The following is a 24,449-nucleotide window of genomic DNA, read 5'->3' on the forward strand; positions in this document are numbered from 1 at the left end:
TTCAAATGGGGTGGCCTGAAATATCTAGTAACTTAAAAAAATAATAATAATTAATGATAATACTAAAAACCCATAATATGGGTAGTACATTTGTGTCTTTATAATTCAATAGAAAATAAAAAAAATTCAATCAATGCCCAATCAACGCATGCGCGAAATACCTCTGCATCCTGTCGGCCTGTTTACTGCAGTTCGTGTACTATTTAAAAGGTCCTGCTATTTAAAAATAATTACAAATTTATGTTTTGAGTGAATTCCGATTAATTTATTTTTAATCTTATTTTCTATTTGGTTTTGTTGTGTATTGTGTTTTTTTTATTTTTTTATTAAGAATTAAAAACACCACAAGAACGTCACATATTTAAAGGTGTACTATTAAAATATTTAACAAGCGTCGTATGGTCGGTTTACAACACGTCCCTGTAGCTCTGTCTTAAGGAATGCGAGTGAAGGAAGTGACGTAGTCAGTCAGGAAAAAAAAAAAAACGACAGGGACTGTCAAAAACGACTAGCTAGCCTTTGTAGCTCTTGTCCAAATCAGGTTTAAAGTTAATTATTGGATCAGATAAATGCTTTATTCTACCTCTAGGGGACGCTAGTCGTCAGAAAACATTATTTATTTCTTTTTTAGTCACGAGCAAACAACAGCATCTTGCGTGCAACATTGTGACGTCACAGATCAACAAAGATGGCTGGAATAGGAAGTAGCAACTATTGGGAAGGTAAGAAGCCAACATTTTGTCTTAGTTTACCACAGACCCTACACACTACCTCAGTTTACACTTTCTGTTTCACACAAGGAGGTCATTCACTTATATCACAGTGTGCTTTGGCTCAGACACCGACGACTTAAACACGTTTTTATCTTTATGCTAGGTAGCTAAGAGCGAGCTGAGGAGGATGTCACCGTGTAAGTTCTTTGGACAGACGTGTGTCTCTTCTCTGTATTAAATAATAACTCAGCAGTGTCGTATCGGGCCTTAATGAACAGATTCCACTGCTCATATGATGTCCTCCTCAATCGGGATTGACTAAAGTAAACAAAGGTCGTTCCGCTGTGTAGGTCAACTCTGATAGAGGTTTACTTTTCCACATTATGCCCTAATACGTGCTTTAAAACACTATATATTATCTACACTAGCGCTGGGCAGTTTATCGCGATTCAAGATATTGAGTTTTCTATTTTGGCGATGTAGAAAATGACAACATCGCCTATATCGAGATATATCTATATTCTTAAAACTTGGTTTTTATTTGTACCACACGTGTCAAACTCAAGACTAGGGGGCCAAATCCGGCCGTTTAGATTGTCCAATTTGGCCCACAGCAGCAGAAAGCAAAGCAAACAAAAAAAATCAGAGAAACCATGAATCATTGAGTAAATGAACAACTAAATCAGTTGTAGATATCTCTAAATTAATACACACTCCTCCAATGAAACTCCTCAATATTAGCTCCTTTTTCCCCCACGCTTATATCACATGATGGAAGTCATTTTTGGCTGATGCAAAATGCCACACAGATACATTTATTAACAGCTGCAAAATATGTGTACATTTTTACTTTTTTACTAAAATGAGTATTTTAATACAAAATAAGTTCTAAAATAAGAATATATTGTTATAGGCGATATTGAAATTTTCTATATACAGTGAAGTAAATAAGTATTTGAACACCCTGCTATTTTGCAAGTTCTCCCACTTAGAAATCATGGAGGGTTCTGGAATTTTCATGGAAGGTGCATGTCCACTGTATGAGAGATAACCTAAAAAGAAAAATCCAGAAATCACAATCTATGATTTTTTAACAATGCATTCGTGTGATACAGCTGAAAATAAGTATTTGAACACCTGTCTATCAGCTAGAATTCTGACCCTCAAAGACCTGTTAGTCCACCTTTAAAAGTCCTCCTCCACTCCACTGTATTATCCTGAATCAGATGCACCTGTGTGAGGTGGTTAGCTGCATAAAGACACCTGTCCACCCCATACAATCAGTAAGACCCAAACAGTCAGCATGGCTAAGAGCAAAGAGCTGTCCAAAGACACCAGAGACAAAATTGTAAAACTCCACAAGGCTGGAAAGGGCTACGGAGAAATTGCAAAGCAGCTTGGTGAAAAAAGGTCCACTGTTGGAGCAATCATTAGAAAATGGAAAAAGCTAAACACGACGGACAATCTCAATCGGAGTGGAGCCCCATGCAAGATATCACCTCGTGGGGTCTCAATGATGCTAAGAAAGGTGAGGAATCAGCCCAGGACTACACGGCAGGACATGGTCAATGACCTGAAAAGAGCTGGGACCACTGTTTCCATGGTCACTGTTGGTAATACACTAAGACGTCATGGTTTGAAATCATGCATGGCACGGAAGGTTCCCCTGCTTAAACCAGCACATGTTAAGGCCCGTCTTAAGTTTGCCAATGACCATTTGGATGATCCAGAGGAGTCATGGGAGAAAGTTTTGTGGTCAGATGAGACCAAGATTGACCTTTTTGGTCATAATTCCACTATGCGTGTTTGGAGGAAGAAGAATGATGCGTACCATCCCAAGAACACCATCCCTACTGTGAAGCATGGGGGTGGTAGCATCATGCTTTGGGGGTGTTTTTCTGCTCATGGGACAGGGCGACTGTACTGTATTAAGGAGAGGATGACTGCAGCCATGTATTGTGAGATATTGGCCAAAAACCTCCTTCCCTCAGTCAGATCATTCAAGATGAGTCGTGGCTGGATCTTCCAACATGACAATGACCCAAAGCACACAGCCAGGAAAACCAAGGAGTGGCTTCGTAAGAAGCATATCAAGGTTCTGGAGTGGCCTAGCCAGTCTCCAGACCTAAATCCAATTGAAAATCTTTGGAGGGAGCTGAAAGTCCGTGTTACTCAGCGACAGCCCAGAAAGCTGACTGATCTAGAGAAGATCTGTGTGGAGGAGTGGGCCAAAATCCCTCCTGCAGTCTGTGCAAACCTGGTGAAGAACTACAGGAAACGTTTGACCTCTGTAATTGCAAACAAAGGCTACTCTACCAAATATTAACCTTGGTGTTCAAATACTTATTTTCAGCTGTATCACACGAATAAATTGTTAAAAAATCATAGATTGTGATTTCTGGATTTTTCTTTTTAGGTTATCTCTCATACAGTGGACATGCACCTTCCATGAAAATTCCAGACCCCTCCATGATTTCTAAGTGGGAGAACTTGCAAAATAGCAGGGTGTTCAAATACTTATTTTCTTCACTGTATATAGATTCTATATCTATATATATATATCTTGAATCTCGATATATTGCAATCTAAGACAGTGTTTTGCAACCTTGGGGTCTTAACACTATGTGGGGTCACCTAGACTGTTTAAAAAAAAAAAAAAAAAAATACTCATTAGAAATGTATATTAAAATGTTTGAATTCTTCTTTTTCAAATTAAAACACAACACTCAATGATAAACAACTGTATTCTATACTTTCATTTTCTCACATTTAAATCTCGTATAAAAATATCTGAGCTGGTGCATCTTGTCACTTTGTTTATTATTCCTTGCTACTCTGTATTTGTAACAAAGTATAACAAACTTGAGCAAAAATGAATTATAGAAAAAATTATTTTGGGTCGCTGCCAGACGTTTGTGATATAAAAATAAAGTCACAATCCACAAAAGGTTGGAAACCACTGATATAAGACGATGTGTAAGCATGTGCAATGAGTGAATGGCTGAGCTACACATTCATATCATTATTATATTTCTAATATTTAAACATCATCCGCCCAACTACTGTTTTTACTATTTCTTTATGGTACAATTATATATTATATTTGCTAGATGTTAAAATATTAAACCTTTTCATTTCAAAAAACCACGTTGTTACACTGAAAAACTATGTACCGTAGTCAGAATGAATTTAGGATCTGTTTCAAAGGTGTGTGGCTGCTTTTTCTCATGTAGCGTTTTGTCTGTTTTTTTGTTTTGTTTTGTGTTGTAGATCAGCGAAAGCAGGCCAGACAGTTGGAGAATGAGCTCGACCTGAAGCTGGTTTCATTCAGTAAACTGTGCACCAGTTACAGCAGCTCCAGAGATGGACGCAGATCAGACACGTAAGAGCACGTTTAAATGTGGAGAAATGGGAAGAAGTCCATTAGAAACTCAACTCTTTTCGCTTTATTTGTGTGATTATTTGATCAAATTGCTAATTTTTTTGTTTTGTTTTTAAGAAATGGTGAACACACATTGCTAAAACATTTTTCTTTAACATAATTTTCATTGTTTGAGATAAGAGATATTTTACTAATAACAATGTGCTGCAAAGTCATTAGAAGCACATGTGGCTTTTGATGCTTTTATTATTTAATCATTGTGAATATTCATCTGTCTTCTGCTATAGATCTTTTTGAGACAACAAATTAACATTTACTAATAAATAGCTTGATGTTTACTTTTTAATTGCAGTAAGTTCTTTTTGTCTTCTTTTTTTAAATATATATTAAGGTTTTGTTTATTCGGACAAGTTTTTTTCACTAATTTTTATCTCCTGACATGTTTCGACTGTCAACTTTTTAATTGAGCTTTATTATTTACTGCAACATTTCAAGGTCAGACACCACGCCGCTTTTAAACAACTCGACGCAGGACAGAATGTTTGACACCATGTCAGTGGAGATCGAACAACTGCTCGCCAAAGTAAGTAAAAGTCACCGTTTGGTAACTGATCGATCAAAGGCTGTTACAAAGTCAGGATTTATGCCCAGATTCCTTAGTTTTAATAATACACATCAGTATATTTTTGTCTTTTTTTTTTACTGTCCCACTAAGAAAATACGCTTCTCCTTTTTCAGGTGTTTAATGTTGATAATGCTACAGTATATTGTTTTTACACTTTTTTAGATATATTTATTTTTTATTTCATTTTCCAGCTGACAGCAGTCAACAACAAGATGGCAGAGTATGCCAACACTGCGGGCACAACGTCTCATAACGCTGCACTCATGCACACGCTTCAGAGACACAGAGACATCCTACAGGTGGGCCTTCTTATCCTGCAGCATTTCTACTTGTTTTTACCGCAAATAATTTGTGTAGTTTCTACAATTTGTTTATATTCATGAACCGTTATTCAATTTTAAATAATTTTGTAAATAGTAAATGATAATGTTCAGGAAAAAAAAAAACCTCATAGACTCATTAGGAATCACACATTGTATGCCAAAATTATACATATGTTTTGAGATAACTTTAGCTGTAATTAGCGCTATATAAATAAAAGCGCTCGTGTACCGCAGACTTTCGAAAAACAACAATTTCATTCTTAGCTCTTTCGCCATTTTAATAGAGATCACAACCCGACATTAATTCACCATATTTAAATTAAATAAAAACGTATTTAAACTGTATAGGAATTTTTGAAAGTCATAAATGGGCTTTCCAATGTTAATTTACAAATAAATCGCTGAGTCAGCAATCTGGATTGGATCCAGATCCTGTTTGGTCAGATGTTACATGTCATAGCCTTACATCATCCTGCAAATTGTTGAACGAATCGATGAAGCTCTGACGGCGTTATGAGTTTTATAAATTTTGCCCCTATGCTAAAGATAGGGAATTTTGATATTTTTGATATTTCACCAAGATTGAATGGTCTCATCTGTGCCCAAAAAACCAATTTACAGGAAAAAATTGAAGTGGATTGGTCAAAAATTGAGGACACTATTGTGTACACAAACAGACATTTTGTTCTAAGGTATTTTCTCATTTTTGGTAATCCAAAACATCACCAAATTGAATCACCTGTTTCTTGTCCCATTATGAACATTTCCTGAAAATTTCATCAAAATCCGTTCATAACTTTCCAAGTTATCGTGTACACAAACAGCCAAACAAACACATACTGTATAAACAAACATGACGACCAATATACTTCTGAAAATTGTTTTTGAAAGTAATAAAGTTAAATTTAATTGCATTCCCAGTTGTAGGAATCATAAGGAAGCTTTTCCTCCTTTTTCAGCGGTAAGAGCTCAAACTCTTTCAGAAATAATTTATACAATATTCAAAAGAATGACGGGATTTTTTTTTTGGCAATACTTCCAGAAGCACATTTTCCAGATCAGGCACCGATGTGGGACGAGTGCTTTAGATTTATATACCACTGGCCATTCAGCTACCTAAAATAAGTTGATTGGAACATTTGAGAATACGGTGTGTGTGATTCACACGTTGAGTTTTGTTTGGTCTGTGTTGGGAAAAGGTTAACGCACTTTTTTTTTTCCTCACCTCATTTATCCCAATTTGTTTTATGAGCAGGATTACACGAATGAATTCCATAAAACCAAAGGGAACTTCTTGGCAATTCGAGAAAGGGAAGACCTTCTGGGATCTGTCAGGAAAGACATTGAGTAAGTACCAGTCCCACCTCTTTACATTTCCTAATACCACCTTCACACATTATTGGTCCCAGCTAGAATTCACTACCTATGCTATTTCCAACTGTATCTGCTTTAAGAAATATTGGTGTGAAAATGTATTGGTTTGTCTCTCCATTTTTTTAATAATATAAATAATACAATGATGCAGTCGTGTTAGTTTTGTCAACTTTTAATTTTTGCTGATGCTTTTTTTTTTTTTTACTTTATTGAAAGTTAGACTGAGACCAAATAAACAAACAAATGCTTGATGACAAAAACTGTTATGGAATTGATTCCCATTTTGTCACAGATGTAGAACTAGATTTATTTAAAAAAAAAATATATATATATATATATACATACAGTATGTATTTTACCTTATTTTAACCAGATAAATTATTGCCAACAGATTCTCATTTGCAATGATGATCTGGTAGCATTTAGGGTTTAGCGCCCACAGTGATGACCTATGGCGTGGTTTGAACCAGTGATCCTCTGGCAGAGATGTAAAGAGTTCTGATACATCCTACTCAAGTAGAAGTACTGATACTTGATTAAAATTATACTCTCAAGTACAAGTAAAAAGTAGCTCAATTAAATAGTACTCAAAGTAAAAGTTACGAGTTACTTTCACCCCCCCATTTTTATTTTAGGTAATTTTAGGTTCCCTTGCATACAGTAAACGTCTGATGGATAAACTTTAAAAGGAAGAGACCAAATCTTGCACAATTGGAACTTAACGTATTTTTCACAAAGGCATCTGTATAAAATGAAATAAAAAATAAAATAACACTAATGTATTCTGTTCAAAATAAGATACATAATAATTCTCAGGTTCTAGGTCTAGCTAAATATATGAACTCTTAAACTGAGAAAATACCATCTATTCATTGGTGTTTTGGCGCCATACATTACGTTTAATCTGGTTGGTCATCTATGATGTGATACATTTGATTGTTGTCTGGTCTTTTATTATTTTCTTGTTACACAATGTTCGTTGATTATTTTTATACCAAAAATAATCATTTACACAGTAATGGTTGGGTTTAGAAATGTAACACATTACTTTACTTCTTTCAAAATCTACTTAAGTACAAGTAAAATTACTGATTTAAAAATGTACTCAAATATAAGTACAAGTTACCATAAAAGCAACTCAGTTACAGTAACGTGAGTACTTTACTCTCCGGATACGAGTTTGCCTCCTAAACCATTAGGTCATCACTCCCTAAAATAAAACATTATTTTAGACAAAAGACAAACACTTACTCAGGAGACACATCCTGTTCATAAAAGGAAGCAAAGGAACACACAGCGGCAGAGAATCAAACTCTGACTTTAAATGTAAATAAAGGGTTCAAAACATCCTTTGAATGTTCTGTTTCTGTTCTCCACAGACATGGATTAAAAGAAAGTATTTTTTGTAATCAGCCTCTTGCTGTATTTAGGAGTACCCTGAGATATCCTGTAGGGGGGGCCACTCCATGTAAAATTATTGAAATTTGTGTTGCATAGTGCTTTTTTATGGCACAGCAGGAGAGTTGAGTTTTCACTTCAGCTTTGCACGCTGACGATCATGAACAACGTTTTCCATTAAACGAGTGGAGCATTCATAGCCTGTGTAGCCTCGTGATGTGAAAGTGTGTCGGCTCTTCACGCTGGCTCTGCTGTGAGTGAGTATAATGAGATGGAGGCTCCCACAGACCATGACTTCAGTGTTAGTTTTTTTTTTTTTTAATGGCTTATTGATTTGTAAGACACGAGAGTGAGCATACGGTGGGTACTGCAGAGATTCTATTGATTCCGCTCCTTCCATCTATTGCACATGGTCTGCAGATTTTTTAATGTATGCATATGTATGGTCACGACACAGTGGAAAATTATTTTGATAGCGGTTTTGTTTTATACTGTATATTTAGACAATGCTTAGATCCCCCGTTTCCATTTCACTGAAAAAAGATAAAATAAATGGCAAATAGAAAACTTCCTTTCAGAAATGTGTGGGATTCCAACTTAGTTTATCACAAAACCAAATGGCCAGTTGTTCTGAAACAATAAAAGCTGTAAATAATTCATGCATGAGTACCTGTATGAGAGCTCAGGCTTATTAGAAATAAAATGTGATTATTGTTTGATCTTTTTGGGCTGAAATTAGACTAGCAATGATTTCAGAAAATATATTTAACTATACCTACAATCATTTATTATTACAAACTGAAGCTAATTTTCTGTGCTTTTATAAAGTTGGCCGAATGTTGAAGGACATCTCAAGGTTAATATACATAGAAAATCCCATTATTTTCTATGGTCTGTTTAGAGAATTAAACTACTTAAGTACGTGTAGGCATCATAGTAACACTTCATAAATTATTTAAAAATAGCTTTTAGTTAAAAACAAAAAAAAACAAACTTTTAATACAATGCATTCTTGTTAAAAGTAACCTGTTTATTAAGCAATGCTAAAGCAGTAGTTTGATAAAGCATAATGAACATTTAGTGTGCGTTGCTGCTGCTAAAGCTGCTTGGGTGAAAGTGAAACAGATTTGTCAGGCAGAGGGCAGTAGAGATCATGCTTATGTAGAAACTTGTCAATGCCTTGTTCCCTGTAGACAATGGGGTGTTGTGCTGCACACACACATTCACACAAAAAACTAGTTAAAAAAATTCCACACCAACACATATTTAATGTAAACACTAGAATGAACAGCAACTGTTCTAATGTTGTATCAATATATTGTAATATTAGTGAAGTCAGAGCAATATGCACACACACACACACACACACACACCCATCCTGTGGGCGGCTGTGCCCACACATAATAGCATTATGGTGCAAAGCTGAGCTCAGAACCTGCTTCGACTCTAAACGTCAGCTACAATAATGACGGTGAGCCTGTGATTTACAGGAATGCCCTTTAAACACCCGTATACTGCTGTCTGTGAAGACAATGCTAGCAGCAGCTCTGAAGTAGCAGAGATGATGCCCCAGGAGTGTGTACTCTGAATGAACACTGTGCGTCTTATTTTCATTCAGAGCTGCATAAAATGAGGATGAGGTTGGACTGCCCTCAGTTAGCTGGGTGCGGCTTAATGTTTATGGTTTCCTTTCTTCCCTATCACATTCTCATCAAACTAGATGGTGGTTTTTGAGTAGAAATGGAGTAGGGTGCTTATGTCTACATAGAATGGAAGCTAGTGTCGTGTATGCACTGTATGTTCTGTTATCTTACTCCTCCATTTGAGTCAGAAGCTTAAAGATAGAATGAAAAGCTCTGTGTTAATTATCCGGGCTGCTCTTGTATATTTGGGGAATTTTCAAAGTTGGAAACTTTCCATGGGCATTAACAGCAATAATCGGGGAATTTACACAACTTAAAGTTGGCACTTTACTAGGATGTTAAATATAGTTTTTGGTGATCACTTTGCTATTGTGTGTTTTTTTTTTTTTTTTTTTTTTTTTTTTGGGGGGGGGATCACATTTAAGATTGTGATACTCTCAGCAAGTCTTACAAAACTTGAGCAATTATAAAGTTCCCCTAACCTGCTCATGCACGGGATAAACTGAAATTAGTGCAATTGTTTTTTTTCCCTACTCGATTTTTAAAGATTGCATCAAATCATGTGACAATAATTGCGAATTACTATGCTTATGTAGATCATCTCATTCTTTTTTTTTTTTTGCTTTTTCAGGACATATAAGAGCGGCTCCGGTGTCAACAACAGAAGAACAGAGTTGTTTCTTAAAGAGCATGATCACCTGAGAAAGTAAGTTATTTACCATGGTGTCAATAGACACTTTGTTTGTAAATGTATTTTGTTGGGCGGGGCTTAGCCTGGAGGCAAACCACAAAAGATATATATATATATATATATATAAATGCTAGATGACTTACCCGCACTGTTAGACAATGGGAGCGATGTAGCAACGTGGCGGCCATCTTACCTCAGACAGCTAGCCTCGCTCATTACATCTATGTCAATGGTGCATGTACTATTTAAATGACCCTAACTTGCTCAATTTTCAACTAATTTTCAAACAGCAAGCAGCAATTTCAACATGTACATGCATCCTATGTCATACCTACGTATAATAATGTTTGTAATAAGACAAACCGTTTGTAAATACTTCGAAATTTCATTGAGTTAAGAATATTTTTGTTTAAGCTGATCACTCACCTTCCAACAGCGACCATAGAGCGCGTCAGAACGTCAGAATGTCAGTTGTCTGAGGTAAGATGGCCGCTGTTAAGCTACACTGGCAAATCCCGCTTGCGTCATCTACTGTTTATATACTATCTATGCTTTAGACAGCGGTGTCTCCTGTTTTTGCTTCCAGCCACATCACTTGTGACATGGGCCATTAAGGGGTCTATTGCGCTGATATCACTGATGTCATTGAAGTTCCAAACCACTCCATTTTTGGGGTCATTAATTAGTAATGTAATCTATTCAAATAAATTAATGGATGAATATTGTTTTGTTTTTAACAAAACAATAACGTAATTTTAAATTTTGCGCATTGTTCAAGCTTCAGAAATCCTAACTGTGGTTTTAAACATAATAGGAAACTTTAAAGCAGTTGGATGTTTAGTCTGTGAGGAGACGACTCAGATTTCTGTATTAAATATTTTTGGCTTTACCTGCTTTCTAACCACATGCCTAATATTTATCTGTTGATCTGAGTTTACTGAGTGAGTCACGAGGTGAATGAAACCCTCAGGAAAATACAGAACAAAGTCCACCAGATGCTACGGCACACATTTAACAGTGCCTGGTATGATTTGGCTAAATTTGATTTAGAAAAATATAGAGATTATTAAATTGTCTTTCAGCTAAATTAGGAATTGTATCTGAATTTAACAGTTTTACTTACTGTTACTTGACATTTTTGAAGTTTTTTTCCTGTTTTGCCTAAAAGCCTTGCTAATCTAAATTACTTGGTATCACACTCTGCTGAACATCTTCTTATACTGCACATCGAGCCGACACCAGCTCTCACTGCTCCAACAAAAATGATTTTATTTTGATAATGTGAATAAATTTAATTAAACCTCTGGTTATTATATGGAGCTTTCTTTGACCATTTGCAAGCTTGTGATGGATGTAGGAGATGAGCATCAAGTAACACTTGATGTGTGCTATTAGAGCTCTACACAAGAAATACGGCCAGAAAAGAAAAGCCTAGAGATGCATTAGAGTCTAGCTCAACAATTACAGCTGTGGGTCAAGTACAAATGCTGTTATCTGCAAGCTTAGTCAACTTTACTGCCTGAATTTAAAACACGTTTAAACAAAGTTTACTCTGCTGGATGGAAGATATGATGTCACCTGAATAAAGCATTTAGTTTTTCCTACATTTTAGTTTAAGGAAGGTGTTGCTGGCCTTCATAGTGTGGTGCAGCTTGGTAGCAACACTGCTGATATCCGCTTGGTATCCGTCAGTTTCTCTTGTAAATCAGTTCTTGCCACTATGAAGGTGAGTCGTCATGAATAACTTAGCTGTAGTATGGCTTGTTTAGATGAAGGTCTGGGTTAGAACGCACTCAGAAATCTATCAAACTGTGCTTTTTCTGCTGTTCTGAGTAAAGAAAGCAGCGACTTCTAAAACAAGTATTTTAATACAAAATAAGCTATACATTTTTCTTATCGATATAGGTGATATTGTAATTTTTTATATCCTCAAAATAGAAAACTCGGTATATCTTGAATCACCATATACCGCCCAGCTCTCTAACTCCAGTCCAGAAGAACTTATCTCAAGCTTGATTTAGACGTTCTCCTAATCCATGTCTGCAGAAGGCCTGATGATGAGCTGCTACATACAGTATAAAACAAACTTGAAAGTGTCTCTCCAGCCCTGGAGTTAGGATTTTGAACTCTAGGTAGAATTTGCTGACATGTTCCACTTGAATACTCCTAATTACCTTTAGGTTCAGGCTTATATGTGAAAGTTTTGATGATCCAGGTCCTTTTTATTCATGTCTTGTCATGCGTTTCCTTCTTTCAATCTGTTTGTGTTTGGGAATACAGACTAAATTTATGTGGGTTTTGTAATGTAATGTTACCTTTTTTAAACTTTTAATGTAAATGAAATAAAAAGCAGCATTGTCCTATCAGTAAGTACCATCAGTCCATGAGCTATTATTAAAAGGCCCTTTGAGTATTCAGCAGTAGTTTTGAATCACCTTTGGGTTTTGATTCTCCATCTTTGTTGATCAAGTCAATGATCAGTCGTTCCTGCAAGAATTGCAGCAATGTTTTCTTAGAAATGTAATTACAGCTCCAGTTCACTGAGCTAGTACTATTACTGACCTCACATTGTACCTGACAGAATTACTTAGAAGAGGATTCTCCAGGTACATAGCATGCAGTAAAACAAGCTTGTTTGTCTTATTATTTTGTAATCCTTGAACTGTTGGCTGCTTAAATAAGCCATTTGTTTCATCACTAAGGTTCCCCTATCATTCCTTTGATGTGCATGTGGGGGATTGGGAGAAAAGTAAGACAGCATAGTGTTAGTTCACCTCTCTAGGAAACATAATTAGCTTAAAGCTAATGAGCAGTTTAATGACAATAAACCCAACCGACCAAGAGAAATGGAAGGAACACATTCGCCAGTAAAACCACAGAAGGCCACATAGTCACATAGTCATGGGTTGGCAAAATCAAGCTAACCCCCAGGAATAAGAAAGGGGCAAAGTATAAATCTTTTACCTCTTTTTTTTTTTTTTTTTTTTTTTTTATTTATTTATTTTTTTTATCTCTCTCTGGATGTAAAAGTCATGAATCAAGGCCCATCTCAGAAGTAAGCTATCTCTGTCTCTTTTTCTCTCATGTTATATGGTTTATTTGGGGAATGCTGGAAATAATTAATTTTCTTATAGTGCAGCACATTAATTGCATATTTCAAGAGAATCCTTGACTTTGGTATAAAAGCATGAATTTTAGCACAGATAATCTCTAAGGGCCACTATTTTGGAAAAAGGCATTGGCCACTATTGGCTATTCAATAGTTATTATATTCTCGGATTGGGCCAAACGAGGTGTCAGCGGAAAGGTCTGGTCCTCCCGAGTCCAAATATGTGCATTCCTCCCGGGCAGAGTTACAACTGTACCCGCTAGAGGCAAAACACTCAATTGCAGTGCAAAAATTTGCTTATTTTGTAAAAAATGTGGCACCAGCGGACCCGTTTTATTTCCCCCGGATCCGAAGATGTGGTTCGTTTTTGGCTAGAGGCCAAATTGCGTCCGCAGGAGGCCGCGGACGTTTGGTGTTTTCCTTTTACCAGAGGTAACCTCGGTCAATGGGAGAAAGCAGTATCAAAGTTGCTTACTTTTGCTCATACTCCTCTAAGGTTACCCCTGGTGCAGGAAAACACCAAACTTCTGCGGCCTCGGGAGGACCAGACCTTTCTGATGACACCTCGTTTGACCAGATCCATTGGATTTTTCCCGGGTTTTTTGAGGCAATTGAGTGTTTCGCCTCTCATGGGCGCAGTCCTGACTCTACCTGGTGGGGGGCACACATATTCGGACTCGGGTGGACCAGACATTTCTTTGGTTGATTGCATTGAGAGACCATCTGATCAATTCCATAATTTTGGTTTTTTGGATAGAGATGTAGAGAGAGCTTCCCATTAGATTCACATGACAAGACAAAACAAGCAGGTGCAAGGGCATATAAGGGTGGGAGAGAGGGAGCAGAGAAAAATGTGACCGCCTTTGTCAAGTGCAGGAAGAGAAGAAAGGAAGAGAGAAAGTAATTTGGTTTAAACTTTAAAGAAAGTTGTTGAACATTTTTTTATGTCCCTGTTTTATAATTCTAATTTTACACGTGGCTTAGATGCACATGAAATTTTTACATTTTAACGCTTTAAGACGTATTGAAGTGAGAAAACGGTGTTCAGTCTACGAGATATGTCACTTCTGTCACTTGCATGTTCCTGTCAGAGGTGGAAAAAACCCTCCTGTAATACAGTAAGTCTGTCATTGCTAATGCGGACCAGCAAAAACAGTTGACTCAGCATTTCTTTTGATCAACGATGTGTTTTCACATAAAGCCTCCATTTTTTATTACTTTACAAGAAAACAGATGCAAGTCAGTAAATTTCCCCACTGCGGGATGAATAAAGAATCTCTACTAAGTCACAGAAGGTTCAGCTCATTAAATGTAAGAAAATTTGCACAGCTCATTCATCTTTTTCATCGGCAATATAAATGACATGGAGGTATCTGCTTTTTGTTTCTGTTTGTTTTATACAGGTAGAAATCACTGTTTAAAACATCTCTCTAATGAAAATTATTTTGATCAGCATCCAGAGGAACAAAATCAATTTAAAACCATAAGTTAGAGTTTTGGTGTGATATTAAATCTCACTCTGTCACACATCCCATAGGATGTTCAGGTGTGTCTACATCCTTAATGCAGACAGCTGGTGCAAAGAGGCAGCACTGATTTGATGTTAGTTAGGTTTTGTCATGTCCGTCATGTAATTGATCCACTATATGAATGCAGAGAGAAGTAAGATCAGTCAAAATGCTGAAAATCCATAAACAACATTTTTGATGAGGTTGAAATATGTAATGGTTTGAATAAATCATATATTGGCTTTGACTGACTTACTTGTTTGTTCCAAGTTTAGTTAGGATTTCTTTTTTTTCTTTCTTCTTAACTTTATGAAATGTGTCCAATAAGGAGCATTTTGAAAATGTCAATAATAACTAGAACACTGCATTAGCTTAGCATTAACATTAGCTTAGCATTAGCCAATCGTTAGCCGAGCATTGCTGTTTTATACTGTTTTATTTTGAACAAACGCAATAACCTAAGCCTAGCGTAAGCTAGCATTAACCTAGAATAATATTAGCATTAGCCTAGCATTAACATTAGCCTAGCATTAGCTCGCATTACCTACATGCCTCCTTACTAATAATAAAGGTAACACTAGTGAGGTTGCCTACTGCTACTACTCTATTGATTAGTGTAATTTATTGGTTTAATATATGGATAGTACAGATGGAAAAAGCACATTTCTTCTGGGAGATCATGAGGACATGCAGAGAAAGACGTGTAGGGCAGATGTAAAGCTGGTGAACAATGAAAAAGGAAACCCAATCCTCTCAGTGTTGTTTGTTTGGTTTACTCTGGCTCTCTGGAACATTATCCAAATTGATTCCAATTAGCAAAATAAACAGCTGAGAGCTTTGCTGCTTATGAGCAACCTGAGACCCAAAACTAGTGTAACAGCATAAACGTGCACGCGTGTGCGCAGCTTCTCTGGCAGACAAAGACAAGCATCTGACACTCGTAATGATGTAGCACACCAGAAACGCTCCTGATGACTTGGCTTTACATTTTTGCACGCTCATCATGTTTGTGCCTGCATTGTATACCTGTACAATGAGATTACCACGGTTACAAGTACAATTTCTTTTCACACGTTGCCTTTATTCAACTTTATTTTGGGCTGAGGAAAGAAAGCTGCTTAAACAATCAAAATTTGACGGTACACTGCTGAGTTTGTCATATCCTGCTTCCTCCATTAATATTGGATGACATTTGAATTGTAAACATGGCAATGTAAAGTGTTGGTTTGTGTGTGTTTTAACATGGGCATTAAATGACTGTATACTGGCTGTATCTCTAATGCTGCCGCCCTCTGTCTGTCCATAGCTCGGACCGGCTGATGGATGACACTATCAGGTAAGATCTGCTCGACGTCTTGCACACATAAAGAAAATGAACATTTGCAAATTAGAAACCCTTCAACCCATTTTTTGGGTGCTTGTGAACTGATTACTACTTAGTAAGGGTAAAGAACTGTCCTGGAACGGTCAGGCTGTGCTGGTTTCTGATTAACTTGTGATATTTTGAGGGAGAAAGCTACTAATATTCAACACTTAAGAGACACAGTGAGCCAATCTGATGATCCGTAGTCAAGCTGTTAAAGTCTGGGTACTTTGCATTTTATGTCATGACTCATTAACCAAGTTAACAAGTTTCTAGCACAAGCAGTGAGGAAATTATATATCAAAAAAATGTAAATCCACTTTTGATCATCTAAAATATAAACTGACTGACTCTTTCACATAAGAACAGTTTAGATTTATAGGCTGTTATCCCGCCCTCGCCGCTCATTTATCTACTTTGCATTAACACAAACTACAAACATGCTCAGGATTGAAACTTCCCTCTCACCATCTGCACATAATTAATCTCGTAATTTATTACATCCCTTTACATGACTTAGGACTGATCAGTGAAATGCTGTAATTTTTCTTTTAATGTTGTGTTTTATCTCCTGTAATCTAGGCTGATAATGAACCATGCTTAAGATATAGATAAATAACTTGGATAAGCAAAGTTATTCTGATTAAAACGCAGGATTTAAGTATTGTAATAAAAGCAACGAGGCATTTTAATTAAGGAACCCTCTTCACCATCTGCTTTTTTAATCACTACTTACCAGTTTGTGATTACCGTTAATTAACAGCATTAGAGTAATATCAGAGGAATGTTTTGCAATGTCTGCCTGAGATGAAACCTGGCTTAGTGCGATCGATGCTGTGGTTTTCATATTTTATTATTTGTAGGATATTTCAATGTTACCTGTGGGTTGTTTTTTGTTTTGGTTTTTTAATGAACAGGGATGTGAAGAGGGAACGGTTTTTATGTGAAGTAAATTAGGATTGTGAGTGAATGACAATTGGGTTGAAAAAATGCAGGGTGGGGATTCATTAATGATCAACCAATGTTTCTATGAGCATTGATAGACATAGGAGGAGGAGATCCAAGGTAAACTCAAGTGCACTTGTGAAGATCTTTTAAAATGACAAGCATAACTCAACGTGCTTCATGTAAAGACACTGGTCAGAAACAGGATGAAAAATCTGTAAAATCCTATTAAATAATTGGATAATATAAAAACAGGATTAATATATGAAAGTAAGGGAGTGCTCTTAGTTTCCCCTTACCCTGTGTGACAGGAGTGAGCAGCTCAGAGCAGAGCAGCATGTCCTCTACATTGATGAAGCCAGTTGATTGGGCATCTGGTTTACTTTCTTGGTAGTTCCCTAACCAAATGTGACACCTTAATCTTCATTGGTTGCCTTTTCTTGGAGGAGTATGAAGTCCAGCCAACTAGGAATAGAGCCTTGAAATAAACTCAAACTTGCTCAGAATAGTTGCTGAACAAGAGGAATGGACTGGGATTTCTGGGATTTTGTGTTAACACATGTTTTTCAGAGGAAATGCTACACGCTAATGCTGAACGATTAAACTTAATCGCATCGATATTGAGGTTTTCACTACTGCGATAATGTTACCTCAGATGCTGAGGTTTTTTCATCCGTCTCCATCATTTGAGTGATATATATGTTCGCAAATCAGAATTGCCGAGAACCGCCTTCCTGTGCTGCTGGCCAATCAGAGATGGTTACAGGACACAAGCTTGTATGCAGCGAGTCTCAGTCAGCAGTTTTACCTGCTCAGAGTGTTTGATCAACATCTAATCAGAGCTACAGAAGATCTGTGGATAACGTTGTTCTGTTGTTGTGGACGAGACCATTGGTGCCACAGATTGTAGAGTTTGAAACATCATAGATTAATAATAACTTCTGAAACTGTCAAATATTCTGGCCCCTAGTGGTGAAACAACTGATACATCCTTGTGTCCGTTTATTTTTGTGTAATAATTACGGTCTGGAATGATGTCATCAAGATCATTTAAATTAAGTTGATTAAAACTTAATCAATTAACTTGCTCAGATTCAGTAAACCATTGATCCCTGAGGGGAATTGGGTAACATTAATGCTGCTCTCATACATCTTTATTTGACATGAATAATTAAAAATGAGCAGTCAGAATAATCCATCTTACTCATTGTTTTAAATTACATTATTTATTTTTGACATACATTTGTTTTATTATAGTTTTCTTTTTTATTAGTATTTATTTTGTTTCCTCACGGTACAACTTATATCTACCTATTAATTGTATCTTTCTTTATTTTTTTAAATGCATTTTTGTTTAATTATGTGTTTTTTATTTATTTATTTTGTTTCCTCACAGGAGTTAAAAACTATTATTTTCTGAAAAAAAAAATTAATATTTCCTAAAAAAACAGAATTAAAAAAAATTAATGTGGAAAACACGGAATTTTGAAAAAAATAGAACTCATCGTTTAAATGTATAAAATATTTTTTTTAAATTGTAGATCGCATTGCAATCGCAATATCTGTCAGAAAAATTGCAATTAGGTTTTTTTGTCAAAATTGTGCAGCCCTACTACACACAATGCTAAATAGGATTTGCTGTGTAAAGGGTTTACGTTGATTATATCACTTAAAGTCCGTGTAATTCGGACGCGGGGGGGAATAAAACTCGTTTGCTTGCGTCACATTTTCAATGAAATTGGCACTTTTTCTGCACCGCGATTTGTTTTCTTGCTTCTAACGGGCGCAGTTCTGACTCTACCCGGGAGGATGCACATATTCGGACTCGGGCGGAGAAGACCTTTCCGCTGAACCGATCCAAGCATTTTTGGATTTTTCCTAAGTTCTTTGGTTTTTCACAGTTTTCTCCTAGGGGTTGAACAGACTAGTCAATTAGTCTATAGTGTGTCCCGTGGCCCAGGGGCAGGCGGTGTTGTGCCAAAGTCTGTGACCCGAAAAAATCTCTGACCTCGGCGGTAGAGAAGAAGAGTGCTAAACCTCTATGTAGCTATTAAGGAGCTATTTACTCCCCCTTAAACATGCACATTTGGGAGTGGTTCCAGCGCCTCTAACTGACACGCCCCCAGCGTTTAAGAGCAGAGAGAAGTTCTTGTTTTTCCATGATTTTGAAACCTAATTTTATATACTTGTCGATTTTTGTCATCTTTCTAATTTGGCGCAGTGGTCAATGACACGTTTCTGTGGCGTGACATACTCATAACACAAATTTGTGTCTGCTTTACATTGACTTTAATGGTTCTGAGTAAGATGGACTAAAAATCTGAAACACATGAGAAATCTAGAATTAAAAGAATGCAAATTATGTGTTTTTATAGTTCTCATTTAGCTCAAGATTGGAGCCAAATGAGATGAAATTTCGACAGGAGGTTTTTTTTTGTATTTTTATTATTAGATACTTCCGTCAGCTTCAGGATGCAGTGTGTTCACTGCTCAGATTTAAATGCACTCTGAAGGTTGGATTTCAGTTACACAAACAGGGTTTGATCAGCTCATCTTCACATTACATTTTGAGCTTCTGCTGCCTTGAATCTTCTCCACTGTTAATATTATAATAGTATTATGTTTAATCAAATGATTTTGTGATGAACTGCCTTAATCACCTCACTTAGCTTAACTTAACTGAAGAGACTGTATTTTACACAGTGTACGTCTTCAGACTTCAATTCTCTGCTGCAGGTGTGATTTGTCCTGAGCTGGTTAACATTAGATAGCAGCTGGTTGAGGTTGCTGGAGTCAGCAAAGTGTTTTCTCCTGACTGGGGAGAACTTGATCTCAAATCACAGCTACTGGCCAAGATTGCGGACTGTCCCCTCAGCAACCTCAACCCTCTGGAGATGCTCTGACCTCACCTACCCGGGCACACACACACACACACATACAGTGCCTGTCCTCCACACACAGTGATACAACTGCATGGAAGCATTGGCTCGTAATTAATTTAAAAAGAAAAGAAAGAAACACGACTGTCTCTGTGTTTATTCATTCACTTAGTGGCCAGAGTTTTCTGGTGTCATCTTGAAGCTACAAGTTTGAATCCCTGCCCCAACCCTTTTTATGAAGTTGCATGTTGTATCTGTCTCAACTAAAGTAATAAGAAAGGGGTTTATGTCTTTTTTGATTACTTTTTTATTTAAGTGTATTCTACAATTACAGCAACAATGTATGACAATTGCAACGTTTTGTATTAGACAAAAGGAAATCTGAATCTTGACTGAAACAAGGAGACAGGATTCTCTCAGGATTTAGCAACACAAGGTTTAACAATTTCCTTGACACAGTTTTTATTCTGGTTTGGTGATAGTTTTCCCTGTGATAAAACAACACTCAGCTAGACATTAAACTTCTTCAGCATTGGCTCTTTTTTCTCTGTAAGCAACAACATAAACATCCACTTGTTTTGTTTCAATCTGTGAAAACAGCAGAACTCTGTACTTTGGGAGTATGTTCACACTGGCATCAGCAGTGGATGAGAACAACTTGTTCACTGCTGTTAGAAAATATTGCCTCCATCAACTTTAAGTAGTTGCTTTTGTGACAAAGTGTTACTTTGACTTGGGTTTAGATGATTTTAATAACATAAAACGCTGAAACCAGTCTTTCACTGTGTATTCAAAGTACTCTGAAGATAGTGGAGTATTTACGCGGCTCCACATGGCTTAAAGGTGTCCTCGCTCCCTGCTATTGATTACTATGAGCAACAAATCCCACTGGAGGAAAATGGAGAGCCCCAAAACCTTTCTCTACCAACTGCCCATTGGCCTGAATGTAGCTAACACCCACTTTATAAGGAAAGGAGAGTCACATCACCTCACCAACACCATACCTTTCTTTTGTATAGTATTGGTGTAGGCCTTTGTTTGCATCACACATATAAATATCCTGGAGACAATACTTGGAGGTGAAGGGATGTATAGATAACAGGATCTAAGCTGTCACGTGTATGTGAGCTAAGCCTGAACACAGAAAGAACTGTCAAAATGTGTCGTTACCTGGACATCTGTCTGTCCATCCGTCACCTACAGGAACAAAGTATTTTCCCTAACATTACGGGTTCTAAACTGAATACTGGGAGTGGTGGCCTAGTGGTTAAGGACGCTGGGCTTGTAATCGGAGGGTTGCCGGTTCAAGCCTCACCGGGGCCGTCACTGTGGGATGTTGAGCAAGTCCCTTAACCCCGAACTGCTCCCCAGGCGCCGCAAAATGGCTGCCGACTGCTCCTCAGGGATGGGTTAAGTGCAGAAGACAAATTCCAATAATGTACTAACATTACATGGCCAATTAAAGGCGAAAGCCCGATTTATTATGGTATCAAATTTTCCAGATTTGTGACATCACAAGTCAAATCCCTCCCCATTGCTGGTAACTCCACCCATGGACTCCACCCTCAACTTGATGAAAACTTTTGCAAAAATCCGCCATTGTTTGTCTAGCGTAGGAGTGATGGCTACCGGTAAAACTAAATACAGAACATGCCTGCTGCCAGTGCTGCAGCTCCACAGTGAACATACATTGTAGTGTAAGCACTATTTGTTCATGCGGAGGTGTACTTCTCACTCGCTGTTCGGTGCATTGACAAACCTGTTATATCGCCTCGTATTGCTGATCTGACGTGTTTGTGACACAATCCGACACAGTGGTTGGAAAAAACAAACGATTATCACCTTAAATGCACTATTCCTGTAGTTAGAAGATCAGTGGAGGAGAAAGTGACTGAGTAGCTTAACACTCAGGTGACAGTTTGAATGACTGCTGTTGCTGCTGAGATGCACGGACCCTGAAGCGCTGAGACGGACTCAAAATAACAATAGTCTCTTAAATAGCCATGTGCTTTACTGTAATTTGCAGTTTTTTTGGCTGAAAACAATAACAACAGTGTGTGGATAGAAAAAATAAAATAGCTTTGGTGATCACTGATCACCCTGTACAAGAGCTAGAACTAAAACAGGCGAGTTTTGGAAAATAAACCTCAAATACTATGTATTGGGGGTTCTTAGAACAAATGGAGATGGGAGGAAACATTGCACAATATGTCCCCTTTAAGATAGGCAAGAGAAGTTAAAGACAGAATGAGCACACCTGATCCAATGAGACAAGATAAAGCAGCCTTCAGTTGAAATAACTTGTGACAACAGCACTATTAAAGAAAATGACGGATTATGAGTTATTTTGCTTATTTGTATTTCTTTCCTCTTTAGTATTGCAATGGCGACCAAGGAGAACATGACCTCCCAAAGAGGAATGCTGAAGTCTATACAAAGTCGGGTCAACACTCTGGCCAGTATCCTTTGAAGTGCTTTAGTGAGCTTCATTAGGTTTTAAGAAATGCTAAAGGGGATCATTTGTCACTGTAGATTTTAAATGACAATGATGCTGATATGGTGTTTATATTCTAGCTTTAGTCCTGAACTTTAAACCCTCCCAGATCGTTTTCCAACTATAAACAACCTCATCCAACGGATCAACCTGCGAAAAAGAAGGGACTCGCTGATTCTGGGCTCAGTGATTGGCATCTGCACCATCCTCCTCCTGCTCTACGCTTTCCATTGAAAACCAGCCATGGCGAGATGTTTCCAGAAGCAAGACCAACATAAGAACTTTCCCTGTGGACATTCAGTTCTTGGAGAGGAATAGATGTGGCCAATGTGATTTACTGAATCCTGTACTTTATCAGTGGGACAGTTGGAGAGCTGCCAACAAATAATAGAGACCAAAAGTTTGAAGCTTCACAGTGATAACACACCCAGACTTTAAACATGTTAGATGTGTGAACACACTGAGACTGTGATTTATCCCCCTACAGGTGGAGGGAAATGTATTCAATAAATGTTTTTAATTGATGGAGTGGGAGTTACTGCTTATCGTAGGTTGTAAAATGTAAAATAATAAATTATTCATATCAATATTTTGAAATGGTGCTTTGTTTCTCTTTAAACGGTCTTTGAATGGGAGTTTCACTTTTTGAATTACAGCCCAGTGCAGAAGATTTTTTGCTAAGGTGATTATTTTATCAATTTCCAAACGGCAAAGTAACCAAACGACAAAAGAAGAATCTAAATTATTAGTCAGACTGATTAAACTATTGTCAACTTGTATTGGTGCACATGCAGGAAAACTTTAAGGCTACATTTCTGCAAATGGTTTTAGTCCTCAGTGCTGAAAAATTAGATCCAGATAATTATTCATCATGCAGTGCGTCATCAGGTCTATATGTTCGTGCCCGGGGGCCAAATATGGCCCTTTAGAGCTGTGGTTCTCAAACTCTTTTTGGCTCAAGTACCCCCTTTCTCTTATCTCTGAGTCCAAGTACCCCTTTGTCTGACTACAACATTTTGCTCAAAATACTGTAAAAAAACACCTGTAGAGCAAAATGATGGAATGAATAAGTTTTAACAGACATTTTAAAGAATCTCATTTTGTAAAGAAGTGGAATAAAGCAGTATTTAGTGTCTCCTGAATGGATTTTTGTTATAGTTTTGATCATTTACGGTCATCTCCCGCTAGGTGTGCGACCAAGATTGACCCTTGTATTTTCAGTTCATGTTTTGATTAAAATCATTTCCATAATTGATCATTTTAAAATAAACTTTATAAAACCCCATAACTTTTATTTATACATTTTCCACTCTCTTTCTCAAGTACCCCTTTGTGGTGCCATTGCATACCCCCATTTGAGAAACACTGCGTCAGAGCATTCAATGTGGCCCGCAGGAGAAAGTCAAAATAACTTAAGGAAACATTATTCATTGTGTAAATTAAAATGACCAGCGAATTCAGATGTAGACATATCTCTAAATACACAAATTCAATGAAACTCCATAATATTTGCCAGGGTTTTTCCTATTCTTTTTTTCTGAAATGATTCCACAAAATGTTTCCCAAATGAAATAAAAAATTGGTCACAAAATCGATCAAATTTAAGTGAAAATCTTGCAAGGACTGATATCTGACAATTTTACACACCATCTACTGTTTGCATGGATGTGCAAACTACAGCACATTATTATTGAAAGAGCTTGTTTTCCCTGCATTTCTGCAGCTTCTTTAAATTCAAACTGGTTTGTTTTTTGGCCTCAGAACTAAAAGCAGTCTGACACCACAGCTGTATTGGATCCTGAAGAGAGGGAGATCTATGTAACAAGGCCAACGCTTAAAGATCTAAGATAGCCATGATCCTTCAAAGACTGCCAGTGAACTGAGATAAATTGTCTTCACTCTGTAGGGCGCGATAATGCGGCAATTTCCCTATTTCCACATTGAGCTGGTTTAGGGCCGAGAGTTAATGCCCTAGAAGAAGTGCGTTAAAATAGGACATTTG

General features: G+C 37.1%; 1 protein-coding gene across 1 annotated transcript; it reads left to right on the top strand.

Annotated features, from left to right (window-relative positions):
* The first annotated feature begins 477 nt into the window (after positions 1–477).
* Positions 478–23,036, top strand: gosr1 (golgi SNAP receptor complex member 1). Its single transcript, XM_028465620.1, has 9 exons — positions 478–722; positions 3,984–4,095; positions 4,591–4,678; positions 4,912–5,019; positions 6,299–6,390; positions 10,090–10,164; positions 16,073–16,102; positions 22,330–22,412; positions 22,557–23,036. The coding sequence occupies exons 1-9, from the start codon at positions 689–691 to the stop codon at positions 22,679–22,681; spliced, it is 747 nt and encodes a 248-aa protein (XP_028321421.1). The 5' UTR covers positions 478–688; the 3' UTR covers positions 22,682–23,036.
* Positions 23,037–24,449: the final 1,413 nt, after the last annotated feature.

The sequence above is a fragment of the Gouania willdenowi genome, chromosome 13 (assembly GCF_900634775.1).
Source record: "Gouania willdenowi chromosome 13, fGouWil2.1, whole genome shotgun sequence".
NCBI classification, from domain to species: Eukaryota; Metazoa; Chordata; class Actinopteri; order Blenniiformes; family Gobiesocidae; genus Gouania; species Gouania willdenowi.